The 16,947-nt window shown below is 33.9% G+C and overlaps 2 protein-coding genes across 2 annotated transcripts; one reads left to right on the forward strand and one right to left on the reverse strand.

Moving 5' to 3' along the window:
* Nucleotides 1–11,050: 11,050 nt before the first annotated feature.
* Nucleotides 11,051–13,317, forward strand: LOC116112761 (trihelix transcription factor ASIL1-like). The gene is made up of 2 exons (XM_031398880.1): nt 11,051–11,178; nt 11,815–13,317. Exon 2 carries the CDS (start codon nt 11,826–11,828, stop codon nt 13,041–13,043), a length of 1,218 nt encoding a protein of 405 aa, XP_031254740.1. The 5' UTR covers nt 11,051–11,178; nt 11,815–11,825; the 3' UTR covers nt 13,044–13,317.
* A 726-nt stretch (nt 13,318–14,043) lies between these two features.
* LOC116112758 (pentatricopeptide repeat-containing protein At3g16010-like) lies at nt 14,044–16,902 on the reverse strand (the record flags this gene model as incomplete). Its single annotated transcript, XM_031398876.1, has 1 exon — nt 14,044–16,902. A coding segment is annotated over one exon (1,829 nt), but the record flags the coding sequence as incomplete, so codon positions are not given.
* Nucleotides 16,903–16,947: the final 45 nt, after the last annotated feature.

Consider the following 16,947-nt stretch of genomic DNA (forward strand, 5'->3'; position numbering starts at 1 on the left):
TAAGTGTTTAATATATCAAATTAAATCTCTGTCTGTCTAGTTTCTAAAGATCCAAACCTCTCATCAATTGAAGTTTTATTAAGCAAGTTATGGTTAATTTACTACTGATTGTTCAATGGAAACCTAAATGTCTGTGATGATAAAATGAATTATTTACTAAAGCTACATGGTTCAGCATCAAACATCAGTTGATATTTGTTAAATAAATGAAATTAGTTATATTCAGCAACAACCCCTTTTCATGATATATGTATGTAACATAAAAAGATATCAACAAAAAAAGATAGAACAATTACAATTAAAACTACATATCAATATTTGTTTTCTTTTAAGGATGATAATAATGGTTTGACATATTATAAACGGTTTACTAAAGCTACATGGTTCAGCAACAAACATCATATGATATTTGTGATACAAATCAAATTTGTTATATCCAGCAACAACCTGTTTTCGATAAATGTATGTAACATAAAAAAATATCAACAAAAAAATATAGAAAAAATATAATTAAAACTACATATCAATATTTGTTTTTCTTTATCATCGCTAAAATTGAATTGGTTTTATGTGTGTGATGATAAAATGAATGGTTCGATAGTAGGTCTATAGTTATCCAAATTCATCGTATAATATATCAAATTAAGTCTCTATCTTTCTAGTTTTCAAAGATTTAAACCGCTCATCAATTCAATTTTTATTGAGTAAGTTATGGCCAATTTACTACTGCTTGTTAAGTGGAAATCAAGAAACAGGGGAAACCGAAATGTGTGTGATGATAAAAGGAATGGTTCGGCAGTGGGGCTACAGTTATCCAAATGAAGAGTATAATATACCAAATTAAATATCTATCTGTCTAGTTTCTAAATATTTAAACCTCTCATCAATTGGAGTTTTATTGAGCAAGTTATGGTCAATTTACTATTGACTACTCTGTAGAAACCGAAATATATGTGATGATAAAATGAATGGTTTGGCAGTGAGGCTACAGTTATCCATATTAAGCGTATAATATATCAAATTAAATCCCTATCTGTTTAGTTTTCAAAGATTCATACCTCTTATCAATTGGATTTTTATTGAGAAAGTTATTATTAATTTACTACTAATTGTTCAGTGGAAATCGAGACACAAGGGAAATCAAAATGTGTGTGATGATAAAAGGAATGGTTCGGTAATGAGGCTACAGTCATTCAAATTAAGCATATAATATATCAATTTAAAGTCTTGTCTATCTAGTTTCTAAATATGCAAACATCTCATCAATTGGATTTTTATTGAGCAAGTTATTGTTAATTTACTACTGACTATTCAATGGAAGCCGAAATGTGTGTAATGATGAAATGAATGATTCGGCAGTGGGGCTACAGTTATCCAAATTAAGCGTATAATATATCAAATTAAAGCATTGTCTGTTTAGTTTCTAAAGATTCAATCCTCCCATCAATTGGATTTTTATTAAACAAGTTATGGTCAATTTACTACTAATTGTTCAGTGGAAACCGAAATACGTATGATGATACCTAAATTTAAGGGATTATCATATTATGACTGATAATAAATATTTCAAATAACACATATTAATTGGAAAACAGAATCGACCAAAATTAATTCATTTAACATATATACTTGCATGTCAGCAGGACATAAACAATTAATCATTCATATAACAAATTAAAATACATGAATGTTTTTTACAGAAAACATATTCAACACAAATGTACTGTTTCTACTAATATAGATATGACACATACTCACAGTTCAGCTAACAATAGGATCATCCTCGATTTGATCTTAGTAAAGCACATGAACATTTCCTTGAAAACAAACATAACAAAATTTAATCGATCTTTATGTTAAGATTGTTAAGGAACAACTATTCATTCGTATAACAACTGTTACCTGAAAACAAAATCAACAAAAATTAATTAATCTTCATATTAAAATTGTTAAGGAATACACTTATCGTTCGACAAGAATAACACAATTAATCATTCAAATAGGTTGACCGAACAAAAACAATCGTTCAACCAAATAATAACTGTTAAAATAGTTAGGAAATATACTTACAATTTCTCATTAAAATAGTTAGAAGATATACTTACAGTTCAAGAGAACGAATCAAAATAACAACTCATTTGACAATGTCAATCAGAGATCCTTCATTTATTTCATGCAAATTCATGAATCTTTGACCTGTAAACAACAACAAAAACATAAATAAATAAAAAATCATCGATTAACAAAATCATGAAAAACAAACGTATTATTGACACAAATTAACATGACCTATAAACAATTAACAAAAGACTAGACGTATTGTTAACGCTAACTAACATATTACGATAATACACAACTGAACATACGCCCCTTTTATAACCCCTTATTTAGACCTTTCGAATGCCAATACAATTAAATACGGATTGAGTACGAAGAAAGGTTTGCAATGTCAATACAATGCCCTTATATAATTATTAATAAGCAGGTATGCTTTTACTACTAATGCAATGTGCCTATATAATCCAATATTTATGTCTATTTATTTAGACTTTGGAATACCAATGTAGCACAAATCCAAGGTGTCATTATGGTTAGACCTTTAAAATGTCAATGCAATCTACCTATATAATTAGTATTATTATTAATTATTAATACATATTCTATTTTTTAATAAATTAATAATTATATATGAAGCAATAAATGACAATCCAACGTGTCAAGATAGGGCAATTTGATTGGCTTATCAATTGAATGTGTCAAAATTGAGCAATTCCAGAATTTTTAAAATGTGTCACGTGTCGATCAACCTATATGATATTCAGCTATCTATAATATATATATATATATATATATATATATATATATATATATATAAGATTTTTTTCCCTATAGGGTAGTATTATCTAACACACCCAATAACATGATATTTATAAATGTAACATTATATATTACCATAGAATAGTAAAAGAATATTATAGAATAATTATATAGTATATACTATTAATTATTAATAGTATATTCTTTTATCATATATACTATATAATTATTATATAGTATATTCTTTTATCTATTCTTAGGTAATTATAAAGTGACATATAAATATCATGTTATTGGGTGTTGTTTAGATAAAAAACTAACCCATATAGAAGGAAAAAAAATCCTTAATAATTAATTCTACATAATGGTAAAACTTGGTTAATAATTAAAGGTAATTTGAATATGGACATAATTAAATGAGCACAAAAATTGGCGCCTTTCAAATACACTCCACTCAATAGCTGGATTTGCACTTTTTATTGACACTCCCCCAATCAAAATTTCCAAGTGGGGAAAATTCATTTTATCCTCAAACCTCAACCTGCCTAAAGGATAGTCTGCCACGTGTCAGGCTCTTGTCAAACCTTAAATTTTAGCGCCCAATCTAACAAAATATTGGTTTAGATCTTACTCATTTGTTCATCATCTTTCTTGCCCATAAAGGAAATCTAAAGATCTAGAATTAAGTTTTAAAGGTAATTTATTTATTTGTAATTGTTACTATTGGTATTAGAATAGGTCACCCATGGGGTGACCTTAATATGGATAAGACGCGATAGCTGGGGACAGTTGCTATCTTGAGTCAGATCCACGAAATCACCCAATTGGAAATGAGTCGACGTAACCCATATGATACCCTCCTCTTATAAACTAGTTTTAAGAGTGAATCTATCACGTTCATGGTTATTACACTTTATTTATTTTATTTCTCATTTTCTTTCTTCCTGCTATCTTATAGTGTAACATGAATAGATTTATTTCATTTTAGTTCAATGATTGAATGCTGGTCTCTTGTGTTGGCCAGACTTGAAACTATTGTGGTTTTAAAGCTCTTATGAGTAAGACAACACTAAATTGGTCCTTTTCAAAGAATGGCTGATAATTTAGTCCCAAATATGCTAATTACTAAATATACACTGCTTTTCAATGGTTGAATTGCCCTTTAGCAAGATAATCCCAGACTGTCATCATTGGATTTGGAGATGCTAGATGCAGAATTTGAGAATATACTCAAAGAGTTTAGTCTCTAGTGAGTGAAACATGCCATATATTCTTGTTGTTAGGCATGGTCTTTTTGGGGCTCTAAAGGGCTGTAAATGAACGTGAAAGGAGAGAGTTGACAAAAGAGAAACGTGAAAAAGATAAAAGAAAAACTAATCATATTTCCATACAGGATTGAAACATGCCAAAAATGTATAGGCAACTGCTGTTAGCACTCTTTCAAATGATTTTAGAGAGAAACATGCAGTTCTTATTGCTTTTTCCTTCTCAATGATGAAGAAAAACAATAACATCCCACTAAAATTCCCACTAAAGCAAGAAAATGGTATTTAATCACAAGTTATCAGCACTGGAAAGAAAGTGTGGAGCCAGCTTTCATATATGGAAGGTGCTTTCTCTACACTTTAATATGAAAATCTTAATGCAGACACGGCGTCATTAACGAAATACAAAAAAGGATCAGCAAGTAAAACCTTCAATCATTACTTTTTATTATCAAAGTTCATAACAGGAGACTGAATACAAAAGTAGTATTAAAGATTATAGAACGTTCAACTGCTATGCGATTACCGCTTATCTTTAATGAGTTCAATAGAATGAAAGTATTCTACATGAACTTAACCGAGGTATGAAAGGCCGAGAACAAGAAAAGCAGAGCTGTGGCCGACTGTTGACCACTGGCTACGTCACAATATGAATGAAAAAAAAAAAAAAAAAAAACAGTCTAAAATTATTATCTATATCCCGAACAGGAGAAACTCGATGCTGTTGCCTCCAATAAACACATACCATGAAAAGGCTGACAACACGTCCACAAACAGCACGCACTAAACTGTGATCATCCCGGCAGAGGGGCCACACGGTTCACATACCGCATTGTATTACGAAACGGAAACGTAACTCACGTTGACAACTTATCACTCATGCACAATGAGAGCAGAGGTAAAAAAATTACGACCCACTTGTCAGGGCAGACCGCATTACAAGAGATATCTCGGGTAACTTGAGTCCAGGAGAGCGTTTGGAGAATTGTTGAACTTTTCGCTCCTATTTCCTCCTCAGCAAAATCTCCTCTGAACGGCAATCAAAACTGCCAAATGCTTTTCGCCTCTGCAAGAAAACAAGTAAAACAACGCGCTCAATGATAACGCACCATATAAGCAGACACAATGGAAAGGATAAATGATTGAGAGCATTTGAGACCAACCTGTACATATAAATGTTTTCACACCCGTTGTTCCAATTTTATGCACGATGTAACAGAGCTCAAAAACTCATCAGATGGATAAGGGGTTAATCCTCAGTCCCTAGTTGCCTTACGGTCAATAATGAACTCCGTTGCTCTTCCTGTCAAATGGCGCGCTCATGAGTTGACATCACACACAGTCACCAAAAATCTGAATTGTTTTACGATTGGACCATGAGATATTATACAAGATTAATCCTCAGAAAGCCATAATTCCCGTGCAGAGAGAGAACCAACATCTCATTGCAGAACCATGGTTATGGAAGGAATTTGACTTAAGGACTGAAGAAATATCCAAGTGGGAACTTCTGTCAGGTAACCAGCGTGCAACTCACTGTGGTAGTTTGTATCTGTTAATAAATGCTTTGGAAACTCATTTAGGGCTTTGATGTATGAGCAGAAATTGAGAAGAGGAAAGCTTGTTGTGACCATTCAACCAACGGCGCGAGCTGTTTAATGATTCCGGAGCTCTAAGGAATCTCCTTCAATGCTCAAGAACACCATTTGAGCTACCCACAATGGACGTTGGGAGTTTTGGTTTGTGGAAACCGGAGAAATCATGTAGTTTCTAGGCAAATACTGCATTTCATAAAAGGTTTTGACTGAGTCATGGATAATGACTCGAGGAATTAGGATTGTTAGCCCTTCCCCCCACCTGTGCCGCAAATGACTATGCTGTGTCCTCGTAATGGACTCAGACTTCACACTTGATTTGTTTTCCTCAGCAGGGAGGAATTTATGATACCAAGCCGACCTTACTACCCGAATCCACTTTTCGATGGCCATGTTTGGGATGTTGATCTTTGGAGACTTAACCACCAAATTGTGTGCGAAGGTTCGCAAAAACTCTGAAATCCAGAAGTGAGAGGTAGGTTCTCATACAGAGTCCAAATCAGTATGGACCTTTCGAACTAAGTCTCAAGGAACCCGAGAATACCAAAATTGCAACATCCTATGGAGTCCTTAGCCAAAAGTGGTCGAGTGAACATAGGACTGCTGAAGCCGATCAGCCCTCCATTAACTACCATAAATAACGTTCCCGAACATTATCAAAAAGACCTCAACCCTACTCAAAAACCACGCAAGTCACTTACTGCATACACGTGCCATAAAAACATTGTAATAACTGAATACTACTGTATTAATCACAATCAAGGGCACAAAATACTTGATCTGCAGCCCAGATGCGAAGTTCATAAGTGCAGAAATGATTATAGATCAAAAGTAAAGAAATATGTTCATCAAACACCAATCATGAAACCCTGTGGAACAGCTGGTCAACCATTACGTTGAGTAACCTGGGGGTAACAATACAGACCTAAATGATAACACTAAAACACAAGTAAACTTGATAAAATACAAAAAACTTACCAAGGTAAGCGGAACAAGAACTCAGTGAAGCAGATTAAAAACAGTGAAATCAATTCTTAATACCCGTGATGAAAATCTTTAGTCATACATGTAAAATAAAAAGAAATAGAGACTTGTAATGGATTGGAATTAAATGATAACCATTAAAAGAACCACGTTATGTTAACAAATTTAAAAAATTCACCATAACCGTCCAAAACAATCTTGAACACGAAAAATAAGGAATTTGTACTAGAATCGGATTACAGTAATTCGGCAAACAAAGAATTCAACTTCAGCTATGTTTTGTTTTGCACATTAACAAAACTAAGATCATAGCATTGCATAAAGAAAGGCATGCCATCTTTGATCTCCAACAGAAAAAAGAAAACAAAATCAGAACTTCAAAAGGCACGCACTAATGGAGATAAAAAACATCACTCAAATGAGCAATAATTGATAGAAACTAGTAAATTGTTTACCTTAACTGGCATCATATGACACTCCAAAAACATCAATCAAACACTTGCTGAAAATGGGATAAAACAAAACAATCACAAGGGAAGACTGATCAAAAACTAGTTAAATTTTCCTTTCAATGCATCTCAATGAACCTCAAAAAACACTCAATCAACACTTCTTAAATCAATCACAAGCAAAACACACAATAATCACCACATGTACAATCAACAAACTGAAAAAAACAAGGAAAAAACCACCTGGTTTTTGTCTTCTCCTGAAAATTTCACAGGAACAAACCCAATGGGCAACCAAAGAGTGATATTCACAAAGCTAAAACTTTCAACACCAAGCCACACAGTCTTCTATCTTTCTAAATCATATTTTCTTTCTATTTTGTTTTTTCTATTTCATTTCAGTTTTTGCTTCACTTGATGCTCAAAATCAGAGACACAGTGGAAGCACTCACCTTCTGTATATACTCCACGGTCTCGTCTCTCTCTCTCTCTGATTAATCAAGAAAATACGTTTCCGCTACTCATACCGTATCAGGAAACTACGTATATATTCCTCTTTATTTCTTTTCTTAGAACAACAGCACAATTCTTCCTGTAAAACCTCAGACCAAAAAAAAAAACAAAAATCAGTCAATATTATAATAAATTGATAAATAAAATTTCCTGAAAATAAAAATAAAATTTTTGTGTGGTTAATGGAGCATAGAACAAAAGAAATGGTGCTTTCTATACCCCTCAAATTTTCTTAGGTATGAAGAAAGTAGTTTTTCAGAGAACGTGGTTTATGTTTATTTATATATTATTTATTTTAGTTTTTTGAGGTGGTCCGCAGCAGAGAGCATAGAAGACCAAAGGTGAGTGGTGGGGTCAAATGATAAGACGTTTAAGGCTTCATTTCTAACGCCGATTTTTTTTCTGTTGGGGTTAACCGTTTAAATGCATACGACACGTCTATTAAGGGCCTTGTTTGGCTCGACCTAACACTCTTTCTTCGTCCTTTTTATCTTGATCGTCATATCATTATATAATACAAACCTGAAATATTAATTAACCACCTACCTTTCCTTATATTCCTTTATTGTTAGGTAACTCACAAACTCTTCTGTTTAATAATGTTTTCCTTTATATCGATATTTTTGGCATTTGTCAAGCAATGCTAATTATTTAATATTTTTTCTAAAATAGAAAAAAATGGACAATTATTATCTTTTTGTCGATAAATGTAAATTGTTTATTTTCCTAGTTTCTTTGTAAATACTAATCTAACGACAATATCCAGATACTATTCGAATTCTATTGATTTGACTGATAATATTAACATTAAAGTGAGTTTTTTTACTATTCCGATTTTTTTTTAATAAACAATGCAATTCTGTGACACTTTCTTCAGTATAATAAATAAATTATTTAAGATTATAAATGAGTCATTTTACGTGTGATGGTCTAAGTTTTTTTACTATTTTTCTTATATAGAATTTTTGACGATGAACACTAAATAGTATTTAATATTGTTTGATAAGACAGGACAATCATAATAGATTAAAAATAAAATCCTTGTTCATGTGATGGATTAGTTAATCAATGAAATAAATCATATGAAACTTACTATTATCGAATATGTTTGCTTTGTAACATTGTTATGCCCTCTAAAGTTTATAACATAAACAAAAAAAAACAAAAAAACATTAATAATAAATAATAACAAAACTCTTTTGCCACGTCATCACTTACTCCCCGCTGACACAGTCACAATCACAGTGGAATTCAATTCAAAAAAACGAAAAAGCAGAAACGTCGAGAACGACGTCGATTCCAAGTACTCAGAATCCAAGGCTTTCGTGGGACCCCACATGATGGAGGACCCCACACTTGCTCTCTGAGGAAATGATTCTCACAGAGCACAGTTCCTTTTCATTTAAACAGTTTTTTTTGTTTGTCGTCTTTTCAGGTGAAAGGCAGTTGGTTTTGTTTTACTTTTTTTCTTTTAACTAAATCAATATAATTTAAAATTTGGAATAAAATAAGGTACCACACGTGTTGGGCTTCTGCGTGGCCATCCTCTGTGTTAATATCCAACGTCGACGGGAAGGGGGAGATGCTCTGGAAAATAGTCCAGGTACTAACGCGGAAACTTGGGGACCTTTGGTGGGACCCAACCACACGTGTCAGGATGTGTGTCAGTGAACAGAAGCGGTTTTGTTTGTTGGGGGACGCATTGAAGAGGAGTTTGTGTTGTGCTCTGTGTTTGAGTTAAGCCTTTCTAGATTTCTGTGGGCTGTTTTTTTGTTTTTTTTTTTTTTTTTCAAAAAACAATTTTAAATGATATTAAATTTATTTCATTTCATGCGATTCACATTTTTTTTAAATTATTTATTTATTTATTTTTTCCTATTTGGGATTAATCTTGATGAGTCGCACGTATCACTTGGAATATAGAAATTATTATAATAAACAGATAAATAAAAAAAGGTTGATTATACGGAAGCACTAAAAAATGTGTTTCTTTTAATTTTAAAAGAAATAAATTATTAATTGTAAAAGGTTACCTTGAAACGACAATACAACATAAATTGGGCTGCTTTGGTAAATTATTTGAAAAATATTATTATGAAAAAGTGATTTAACTTTAGTTGAAGTCGGATTAAATCAAATAATATATGATTCTAAAAATGTGTTTAGTATAATATCTTAAAATTATATTAAAGTTTCATAACATGTTGAATAGTTATTTGATACATTTTTTAAAACATTTTTCTTAAAATATTTAGATTATTTTTTAACCTATTACATTTGTTAATTTAGCTAAACACTCCCTCCATAAAAGTTTAAGAATTAATTAAAGCACCATAGCCATCTAACAAGACAGCCGGTCGTCAGCCACCACCACTAAAAGGACAACCGACAATCATCGGAATGGTGCACGACCGGTGTTATAGCTGTTTTCGGCCAAATCTACCATGGATGTAATCGTCGTCAACAACCAAATAGATCTAGTCATTAACAGTTAGATCTAACCAAAATCTGGTCGTCAATAGCCAAATCTGACTGATTATGAGTCGTTTCGACCACAACGATGGTGTGGTTGCTGGCAAGCGATAGTGGTCTTGGGTGGATTAACTTTTAGATTAAAATGAGTGAAATGTAATTGTTTTTAATTGAACAAAGTTAGAAAAATGTTTTGAATTGAATTGGATAGGGTAACCAAAAACAAGTCCCCTCTTTTCATTTTCAGACAAAAAAAACAGTTATTTAATTTGGATTAATTTTCAAAATAATAATCCCAATAAATAAACAAACACATATTCTGTTTTTTTAATCCAAATAGGATAACAGAAAAATGATTCAAAATAGTTAAAAATCAAGGGCTAATACATTTTGAATGTTCCATCTATTCACTAACACAAATTACTAAGCAATATTTAAGGTGACTTAAATGGATTGATTTCGATAAAACAATAAAGGCAAATATATAGAATAGAAAAAAAAAAAAAATCATGTAATCATTTAATTTTATATAAATTGATGCGATAAATAATATAGATAAGATTTTATATTTAAATTTTTTTGTGTATTGGTATATCTTACCATATTTGAAAATATAAATTAATTCAAACGATTTTTTTTAAGCCACTGAATTATCAATTATTTAATCCCTCGTAATTATTTTAGCTTGACTAAATATTATCATGTAATAAATAAATAAATAAATATATTTTTTGAATTGTTAGATTGCAATAAGCCAATAACTTCAATTATTCACTTTTGATCCAAAGACAAGGCCCAAGGTCAAGCCCAAATTGTCCAATTCAGAGCCCATTAGAACCCAGTAATTCCTTACCCACATGGTACCCCTGGCGTACATTAGCAGCAATCACTTTTAGACCAAAATGTACTTTTACACGCGCTCAACAATCTAATAATTTTTCTATTTTATTCCACAATTGTTTCCATATTCTCACAAATTTTTGAGCTAGGGTTTTGTTTTTTCTTTTTCCCCTAAATTTTCAGAGAAACTTGAATTAGGGTTTGTATTGACGAAAAAGTTTCAAAATTTGAGCAAGTTTTGAGGTAAGAATTTGTGGGTTTTGTTTTTCTTTGAATTTAGAATCTGATTTTTAACTTGGGTGTTTTTCTTTTTAGGATATTGAGTTTATCGTTAATTTCTTAGTTTGTTTTAATGATTATTACTGTGGTTAGAATATGTGGAGAAAGGGGTTGAATCTTGAGGTCAAGGAAATTTTGCGTCCTAGATTCTTTTTTCTTGTTTATTTGATTATTGTAAACAAATGGAAATTATTTATATTCTAAATCAAAATCAATTAGGTTTTTCTTAACGCGAAGATTGATGGATTTTGTTGCTTTTGGTGTTTGATTATATTAAAAAGGAAAGTTTGGTGATCTGGAATGTATCTCATTAATAGAGGTTCATGGGTTTTTGTTGATTTTGGTGTTTATTTATTCTACCAATAATAGTGGTTATTAGTTATTGAAGTTAGAAATTAGAGTACTTTCGGTAGGAAGAATGTTGGGTATGATTTGATTCAATGTAAATGAAGATATTGGTGAATTGGAAATAGTGGTTATGTTTTGGATTTGTAATACCTTTTTGGGGTTTCATTTTTTTGCTTCGTGAAGTGTGTTTCAAAATAGGAAAGTGTTCTAGTTTCATACATTTTTCATTTTCTTTCTTTGGTTGAACCCAAGTTTTGCTTAAAATGGATGACACTGAGGATGATGCAAGGTATCCGCCAAACCCCTATGGTGCCAGTCAGCAGCAGGGTTATGGTTCATCACGTCGCCAAAAGCTCCCTGTTCGGGGTGTGCCGTATTCGGGGGAAGTTGACAATCAATATGTCGATGACGAGGATGAGGACGATGTGGATGATGAAGAAGATGAAATTGAATTAGGAGAGGAAGAAGGAAACAATAATCAAAACAATGGCATTGTTCAGTATGGGGGAAAAGACGTAGATGAATATGACAATGATGACGAGGACATTGATGATCATGAGAATGATGATGAGTATAATGCAGATGAAGATGGTGGTAAGCAAAAGCTTTTGACTTGGAAGCCAGATGATGTTGATGATTTAGAAAGGCACCCAAAAAAGAGAAAGTTGAAGAGTTTGGTTTCAAGTTATGAATTTGCTCCTCGAGTGCCAGCTCCTGTTGTGACTCCTTCTGTATCGAGGCCATCAACTGGAGGGCGGAATTCACTAACAGATTGGAATGAGCAGGAGACTTTTGTTTTATTGGATGCTTGGGGTGACCGGTTTCTGCAGCGTGGGAGGAAGAGTCTCCGATCTGAAGAATGGCAAGAAGTTGCAGATAAGGTATCAGAGGTGTCAAAGATTGAAAGGACAGACACTCAATGTAGGAATCGTTTGGATACGTTGAAGAAAAAATATAAGAAGGAGAAGCTTAGGATGACAGAGACAGGTGACACCAGTAGCAAATGGGTTTATTTCAAGAAAATGGATATGTTAATGTCTTCGCCTCAGCAGCAAGGTGGACTCTCTTGTGGGTTGGACTCAGGAGAGTATGTTTTTATGAACCCCAAGGTGTATTTGAACCGTGCTAATGGTTCGGATGAGATGAGAGATAGTCCTGTTAATTCAGAATCTACTAACGGCGAGGATGAGGATTCAGATGGACTTCCTCCCAAGAAAAGGAGAACTGGGAGGGAATCTAATGAGAGGTGTTCGTTTAGATTGCTTGCGGATTCTATTCATAAATTTAGTGATATATATGAGAAGATTGAGAATAGTAAGAGGCGACAAATGCTAGAACTAGAAAAGATGAGGATGGATTTCCATAGGGACTTGGAAATGCAGAAGAGGCAGATTATGGAGAGAGCACAAGCTGAGATTGCAAAAATACGGCGAGGTGTGGATGATGAAAATGATGTCTCTGCTGAGAATGCCAGTGGGTAATGCGTCTAGAACTGGTTACCTATCTGTAGTGCTAATTAATGCTAGCTGCTGTTGTAAAATGTTGGGGCCTTTTGCCCAGTTCTGCTTTAAATTGTGAGACAATAATAATGCTGGAATGTTGTATCAGATATACTTGAAGAAATATCATTGCTGTCATTGTTTCCTCTTTCACACGATGCTTCTAGTTGATATGTATCCATTGTTTTGCCATTAATCTATTTTCTTTTGTTTGTTGTAGCATGCAACGAAGCTGGAAATTATGAAGTTTCTATTAATGTCATCTCCTGCTGTTATTTTGAATGTTTCTTCAGTAAATAATCCCATAACTCCACTTTGTTTCTTTCCTCCAAATCTCAGTCTCACCTTCTGTTCTAATCAAGGATTTAAATATTCCATGATATCTGGTTCATAGGATGCTGCAAGAAGACAATTCTTTCTGTCAAGTTCACACCTAAAGACAAATAATTTCAGATTTTGTTTTTCCCTGTTTTCCTGAACTGAATGATAAATTTATTATTTTTGTCATGTAAATAGAAAAATCCATGAGGGGAAGAAAATCCTACAATAACCTGAACTCCCTGTCCATGACAAGTAGCTAAGAGTCAGATAGCTTTTGGATTATGTAGCTTTGGACCCATGTGATAGAACAGTAGTTGACATATAAGACAATACTATGTCGAAAATCTAATCTCACAATCTCAACATGGTAACTCGCATTGATCAATTTACAGTTGATCCCGTTCGCTCCAATTATAAGTGTCAGGTCAAGATTGTCCAAGAAAATTTGTAAGATTGGAAGTGAGCCAATCTTTATTGGGTAAGAAATGTTTAGAGATGTTGCGAATATCTCCCTGGTTTTTGCACCCGATATGCAGTTTAATTTTCAATTACAATTTAAACGACTAAAAATGGATTCAAGAGGTAAGCATGTGATAGAGAAACAAAACAAGATGCCCTTTTCAAGCTTGTATATATCAAATGATACGTTTCATTCCTCTGGTATAATCACGAAAATCATTACAGCTGTGGAATCAATGAAGCAGAAAAATATTTTTCGTTTAACTTTTCATACACACATTCCAATAAAGAAATGGTACCTGAGCATCTAAACATGCTTTTCTAATATCTCCAAGTAAAATCAGTGTTTTTTAGCATTCACTTAAATCAGTTTGCAAATTTACCAAACTCATCCCATGAGGCAATGAAGATGTTGAGGCCATAGAGCAATTCTTTCCGAAATCCGCAGAGAGCATTCTAGTGGAGTCTTCAGCAACTTCTTTGTGGAAAGGTCCTCCCTCTCCATTTAACAATAATTCTTCCAATTAAATACTTTAACATGTTATGTTAGCTTCCCCTCTAGGTTATGGTCACACGCGTTTGGTTCAGACATCAACCATTATCAATGGTCACACGCATTTGGCTCAGACATCAACCATTATCGAGCTTGATATCTGAGGATCTCCCAAGAATATCTGGAGTCAAATGAAGCAAAGACAGATGGCCCTGATTTTGGCAATTATGTATACACTCAGTTGCAGATAATTGTGTTACTATGTAAGACAACTTCTGACCAATATGCAAACATGGTTTTACTTGTTTCATGAAAATACTGTGTATGCGGCAATCACATGGAACAGAATGTTCAGACTGTATTTACACCATTTTCTTTCGCCTACGAGTTACATCAGAAGAATGCTTCTACCTGTATCAAATGAGTTCTAAACCGTACTCTGCCTATCTAGCATCCACAGTTCTTCCCAAGGGGACATTATCAAATCATTTTGATTTAAAAGCATTTCAAAGCTGCTTATGAACTTCTGGTTAATTCTAAGATCCAACTTCCACACTTCTGAAACTACTCCAGCAATCACAATCCCCTTCCCATCTCACCCAGATAACAGAAAGATTATGCATCCAGAATATTACCAGCCTAGCATGCTGCTGTAAGGGTCCATCCAAGACATTCATAAACCATAAAATTCCACTGTTTGTGGCAAATAGAATGACAAATACAGGATATATATTCCAACTCATTTAAGATCTTCATCAACCTTACCTACCGCCTCAAGTATTGATGAATAAGTGATTTGGTCATATTCAAAACCCTTTGCATTCATCTCTCTCATAAGCCTTGCAGCCTCCTCAAACATACCAGCTCGGCTAAGACAGCCAAGAATAGTATTGTAAGAAACTGCATCTGGCTTAATTTTAGAGTGCTGCATCTTTGCAAACATTTCCATAGCCCGCTTTGGACCACCTGTCCTAGCTAAGCCATTTAGAATTATATTATGTGAGTTTAAGTCTGGAAGGCAACCTTTTTCTTCCATGGTTCCAAGCAAGGAATAAGCTTCATCTATCATGCCAGCCCTTACCATTCCGGACATGAGTGCATTATAAGTATAAACATCTGGATTGCATCTAAGTTTCTTCATTTCATTAAAAAGATCTACGGCCTCACTAAGGCGGCCACATTTTCCAAAATGCTTGATCATGACAGCATATACCCTAGCACTTGAACGTCCACAGTTCTCCTTCAGTTCCTGAAATAACTCATTCGCAGCTTCATACCTTTTTGCCTTTCCAAGACTGTTGATCAGGCTGCAATAGGCAGCTGGACAAGGAGGAAACCCCTTTTCATCCATCTCTTCAAGGAGCATCAAAGCTTTCTCAACTCTGTTTGTTTTGCAAAAACCATCAATAAGAATTGAGTAAGTAAATGAGCTAGGAACAACACCCTTTGCCTTCATCTTCTCAAACCATGAAGAGGCCTCGGAAGCTGGAGCTTTAGATTCAAATAAAGCTTTAATTACAGTGTTATAAGTCACTACATTCGGCGTACACAACAAAGAATCCATTTCATTGAAGAGTTTAAGAGCATCATCCAAACGACCTGCTTTGCCCAAAATGTTAATCAAATTGTTTATGAGCACAACATCTGGCTTACAGCCTTCTTTCAGCATTTTCATGAAAGTACTATAGGCATCTTCGACTCTCCCAGCTCTACCAAGTCCCTTTATCCATTCTGTGTAAGTATAGACAGTAAGGCGGCAACCCTTCGCTTTCATCTCCTGGACTAGACTTAAAGCTTTCTCAACCTTACCCAACTTGAAATATATACCCAACAAGGTTGTATAAATCTTTGCAGTGGGCTGTAAGCCGATCTCCTTCATCTCATCAAACAACCTGATAGCAGAATCATCACGACCTAATTTCCCAAATGCCGATATAAGTGCACTGTATGTTACCGTGTCTGGAAAACAGTTCCCCTCATTGCACATCTCATTATAGAGCTCATGAATTTTCTCATGATGACCTTCCTGCATCAACATCAAGATCATAGAATTGTAAGTGCTCGCTGACGGTTTGCACTTGCGACCCTTGATCTGGTAAAAGATAGAGAGTGCCTTGTTCACCATCTTAGCCCTGCCCAAGATTCTCACAATTTCAGACAGCTCAGATGGACCAATGACACATGTACTCCTCACCATTTCTTGAACTGTCTTCCACATTTCCCCAAACATCCCAACTTCATCCAAACAATGGATTAAAGCCATGTAGGTGGTAGTGTCATGCTCAAAGTTTCTTCTCTTGCCCGCCCACTTGAAAAACTGAATTTTAACATTGATCTCAACATCTACATTAAGCACTTGCCGCACCAAACGATGATCTACTTTTAACTTAAGCACTTCTAAAGCTTTTTCAGCATCAGGACCCCACTTGAATATTTTCAAAATCCTAATGAACCTCTCATCCAATTTTCTAACCGAAGGATCCTTCCTCGAGAATTTCGGTTTCATAGGCAAGTTTTGCATTTCATTATCCGAACTAGGTAGCCGGAACATTTGCACTATTTCATTCTCTGCTTGAGCAACAAAAATGAAACCAATTTAAAAAAAAAAAAAAA

The sequence above is a fragment of the Pistacia vera genome, unplaced genomic scaffold (genome assembly GCF_008641045.1).
Source record: "Pistacia vera cultivar Batoury unplaced genomic scaffold, PisVer_v2 Contig667, whole genome shotgun sequence".
Taxonomy (NCBI): Eukaryota; Viridiplantae; Streptophyta; class Magnoliopsida; order Sapindales; family Anacardiaceae; genus Pistacia; species Pistacia vera.

Excerpts from the sequence above, each read along its gene's own strand:
- LOC116112761 (XM_031398880.1), top strand. The coding sequence starts at position 11,826 with ATGGATGACACTGAGGATGATGCAAGGTATCCGCCAAACCCCTATGGT.